The sequence below is a fragment of the Arachis ipaensis genome, chromosome B3 (genome assembly GCF_059453495.1).
Source record: "Arachis ipaensis isolate K30076 ecotype BB chromosome B3, ASM5945349v1, whole genome shotgun sequence".
Lineage (NCBI taxonomy): Eukaryota > Viridiplantae > Streptophyta > Magnoliopsida > Fabales > Fabaceae > Arachis > Arachis ipaensis.
In genome coordinates, this window is record NC_142438.1 from 133,292,001 (window position 1) to 133,296,996 (window position 4,996).

Consider the following 4,996-nt stretch of genomic DNA (forward strand, 5'->3'; position numbering starts at 1 on the left):
GTGAAACGTCCTCACAAGAATCATCAGGTTGCCCCATCTCCACTCTTACCCACTACCCTTTTTTTAACCTCCTTTTTTTCTTATGAATTAAGGGTTTAAATCATTAATTAACCATGCACATTTTCATATATATATATATACTCTTAATTTTTCTTAACTAAGTCAACGTAATTAATCCTTCAAGTACACCAACAATGAGATCATTTTCATTTTCTTACATTATATAATTACCCCCAGAACTAGTGCAGCTAACTATTTATTATTTAGCCCTTGATTAATTAATTGATTCAACCGTATATACCAGGACAAAGAGAAACTTGGCTTCCAAGCTTCTTTGCTATATGTAGAACCCACTTGTGTTCCCCACCTTTTTTTTTTATCTGTTATTCTCTCTCTCTCTCTCTCTCTCTCTCTCTCTCTCTCTCTCTGCTTTATCTCTTTCTCTCTCTCCCTCTATATTAGAGAAGAAGTTGGCGAAGTAGTAGTGCAAGGCGTTTGGAAGACCAAAAAGCACAGTTTCTCTATGAATCTTAAACAGAGAAGAATAATAATAGAAATATAGAAAAGATGGAAAACTAAGTAGATAGAGCAGACTGGTAGGTAAGATTATACTCCCTCTCCTCTGAAGCTGATCATTCAGGAAAAACGTGTTCCAAAAGGGACAAGCTACTACCTAGCTTTACCTTTTATTTTATTTTATTTTTCCTTTTCTTCTTCTCTCTCTGTTGATTATTTTGTATTTTTATTTTAATTATTAGGGAGCTGGTGATCATCGAAAGGGCCGGGTCTGGAAAAATCAAAAGAAATGACATGGTGCAATAGATCATCAGTTGTGGAGGGGGGAATCGAAATAATCAACCACCCCAATCTCAATATTATTGCAATCCCTAGAAATAGTAATGACAATAATAATAGTGTTATTAGTGTTAATCACGCAAATACTCCTCCTAAACCAACCGAAATCCGAGCCGTTACTTGCCCCTCTTGTGGTCATCACATTCAAATACAACAAGATCAGGTACTCATATCATTAATCCCAAGATTTGCTTCGTTATATCTTATGAAATTAAATGTTTTGATAACACATACAGGGTGGGGGAATTCAAGACTTGCCAGGATTGCCAGCTGGAGTGAAATTTGATCCGAATGACCAAGAGATACTGGAGCATTTGGATGCAAAAGTGCAGTCTGATGTGAGAAAGCTTCATCCTCTAATTGATGAGTTCATACCAACTCTTGAGGGCGAGAATGGAATTTGCTATACTCACCCAGAGAAGCTTCCAGGTTCAATTTCCCATTCTTTCCTTCTTCTTTTTTTTTTTTTTTTTTTTAAAATAATATTGATTAATTATTTTTCTTGTGATGGCTTATTTAATTAATTTGGTAATAATAATACCATCATGATGCATAGGTTACGTTACTTTCATCATTGAAATTCTAATTTATTCGGAGACATCAGATTGATGTCCTGCATGAAATGGGGATTATTTAGCTGAGAATGACTGCCAACACATTTATTCATATCTCTAAAACGATATATTAATACTAATGATATTATCATTAATAAATTTCTGTTTATAAATGCACTTTCAATCATGTTAAGGCACTTGTTGCGGAATAAATTCTAAAAATGATCTCAAATTATATATAATAAAGGGGAGGGTCTTGGTTTAATTTGTGAAAATTAAGGAAGACACTGGGGTTAGACATGTTTATCCGTCTAATAGAAATGATGATGCATGTCTATTCTTTAGCTTAGCCTTTTAAGTTGTTCCTGCCTCCTTTTAATTATATATGTGTGTCATTCGGAGAGATGTTATATGATTATTAGGGGTAGTAAGGAGTAAATAGGTGGAAGAATCACATCTTTTAACCTACTCGTTCATGTATGTTACAAGGAAATGGAGATGCTTTTTAATTAGTACAGTTGTCAATGACTACCAAACTCAATGGTGGCATGATATCTCATGCATGTAGCAAAATGAATAATGTAAATAAATGTGAGAATTTATTAGATGCAACCTCATCATCATAATAAGAAAGATAACATTCTCAATGAATCATAGTTCAATATTTAAGCTATATTATATGATATATGGTAGAGTTCAATAATATTATTTGATCCATATAATTGACTCTACTTAGTGTGATAAGACTTTATTGTGGTTTTAATTTGTAATAAACAATGTCTTGAGTTATCCATACAATAGAAAATTGTTTTGTAAGAATGTATGTACACTTAAAAAATTAGATGATGTGAATAAATCGTCATTTAACACTTTACTAGTTATATATATAGTAGGAGGATTATTTATACGAAATTGATCTACTGAACAACCATTAAAGAAGAGTGGGTTATTTTTCTGTATGTTAAGAATGTATATTTAAAAGATGATGTTTAAATATGTTATAGTTTGTTTACCAATTCTTCATCTATAACAAAATATATTAAAAGTAAATAGTTAGAGTAGTGACTGCAATTCATACAAAATTCATATGTCAATTTATTAATAGAATGGAGGATTATTTCTCTGTTACTAAAACATTTAAGAATAATGCCTTAAGTAATTAACATTCTGAACTTTAATTTAAATGGTATAAATAAATAATAAACAATGTTATATGATCAATAAAATTGATTATCTTTTATTTAATAATGCTGGTTAAGAATTATTTATTTATATTTTTTTATTTAATTATATTAAATATATACTAAAATCAGTTATTAATATAAAATATATATTAAAATATAAATATATCTTATAAATTAAATAACACATATATTTAATTTAGAGGAGTGCTAGGGGGTCAGTAATTTTTGTGTTTTGTAATCATCAATTGGCCATCAATAGTGTTTTTAATAGTGTGAGATTAAATCTAATGGTGTAAGATCATTCAATTTTCTTTTGATAGTTAAATGTTGGCCAACTTTTAAAAAGTTGCTGGCCCTAGACTTTTCCATTATGAATAATACAAGATAATGAGAAATTAAGATGATTTTGTAAAAGAGAATTTTGTTGGTATTTTGTGATGAACAGTTGAGAATTTTTCAAAAGGAAACTAATATTTGAATTGAAAGGCATTTTTTTATATAAAAATTTTGATATTATATTATAAATTTATTTTTTAAAAACAAAATTAAACTAATTAAAAAATTATAAATAATTATATGTGTAACAATATTGAATCTAACTAACTTAGCTAGTTATAAGTGTTGAGAAGGATTTTAATTGATATATATAACTACAAAAATGTTATTTGTACACTAAAATCAGTCATTAATATATTTGTATATAAATATATATATAGTTTAATTTATTTTTAATGTGTTTATATTTTAGCATATATTTTATATTAGTGGCTGATTTTGGTAACCAGCTATCATAACTCATATAGAAAAAGTTTTAGAAACTAATATTTCAGGCTGAATATTATGCTATAGTATTAAGTAGCTAAGCAATAATTAGTGTAATGTTAATAAAGGTTGGATGAATTGATATTATTGGTTGGCACAGGAGTAAGCAAAGATGGACAAGTGCGTCACTTCTTTCACAGGCCTTCAAAAGCATACACAACGGGAACAAGGAAGAGAAGAAAGGTTCACACCGACCAAGAAGGAAGCGAGACTAGGTGGCACAAAACTGGCAAAACCAGACCCATCTCTGTGGCTGGTTCCGTTAAGGGTTTCAAGAAGATTCTTGTTCTCTACACCAACTATGGCAGGCAGAAGAAGCCCGAGAAGACCAACTGGGTCATGCATCAGTACCATCTCGGCTCCAACGAAGAAGAGAAAGACGGCGAACTCGTCGTTTCTAAGGTTTTCTATCAAACACAACCTCGACAGTGTGCAAACAAGGATCCTTATGATGAAAGATTATTGATGACTTCACAAATTAACAGTGTCAATGACATTAGCATTCACGCACTACCCAAGAACAACAACAACAACAATGCAGGTTTTGTGGATTATTATAACCCCGGTTTCATGAATATGAATTATGAACAGATGAACGAGACTACCTCACCGCAACTGATTCCGAATATGGTGGTGCAAGGTGACAGCTCTTCTTTCATTCGGTTACCCAGGTTGGACAGAAAGTAGTATGACAATGACTGCATGCATGTTGATGTTTTTTTAATGCCATATATATGTGTTTATAATTATTATATATATGATGACTGTATTTATTATTCTATTTATATATATAGGAATATTAGAATGAAGGGGAATCAGTAGGGTTGTTAAGGAAATAATTATTTAGGCCTGAATCGGCTTCCTTAATCCCTAATATATATATGTTGACTTTTGCTGATTTGATGTTGAGACTTGAGACTTGAGAGACCATCGACCAACAAGGTCTTTCCTGTACTGTACTGTACTGTACTTTTATCTTAATCTTAGTGTACAGGTAAATTCGCAAAACTCTCTTTCATCGCTCGCTTAATCTGAAATCTCCACTCCTTTCTTCTTTCAACAATAAAATAAAATTCATTACTATTATTGTTGTTTTTTATATATGTACGAAACAAGTGACGCATATGTCTTATTTACATATATATGTTTACAATTTCGCTACGTTACTAACAGTATTTCTGCTAATTTCTGCCAACTCTTATTTATAACTGTGTTTAATGAAGATGTCTTTGTGGATGTATCTAATAAAAATGTCTTTTTTATGAATGTATTTAACAAAAGTATCTTTATAAATATATTTTCTGGATACGTCTCTTTATATATGTGTTCAAAATATAATAATTAATTATTATTGGTAATATTTTTCTATATGTTTATGCCTTTGTGAACATAATTCTTTGCACTTTATCTCACAATGCAAGCTTGATTTTTCCGATCCATTTATCTTATTCGTTTCAATTGGGAGTTTAGAGTGCGTTTATTTACATACAAGACACTAGACAGTGAGATATACACAAAAAATATTATGTATAAAAATATTAAATAATGTATTTTGTGCTACACATAAATAAAAATATAAAA

General features: G+C 30.3%; 1 protein-coding gene across 1 annotated transcript; it reads left to right on the forward strand.

The window, feature by feature from the left end:
- The first annotated feature begins 422 nt into the window (after positions 1 to 422).
- LOC107634675 (NAC domain-containing protein 10-like) lies at positions 423 to 4,495 on the forward strand. The gene is made up of 4 exons (XM_016338102.3): positions 423 to 600; positions 759 to 1,018; positions 1,092 to 1,284; positions 3,516 to 4,495. Exons 2-4 carry the CDS (start codon positions 806 to 808, stop codon positions 4,100 to 4,102), a joined length of 993 nt encoding a protein of 330 aa, XP_016193588.1. The 5' UTR covers positions 423 to 600; positions 759 to 805; the 3' UTR covers positions 4,103 to 4,495.
- The last annotated feature ends 501 nt before the right edge of the window (positions 4,496 to 4,996 follow it).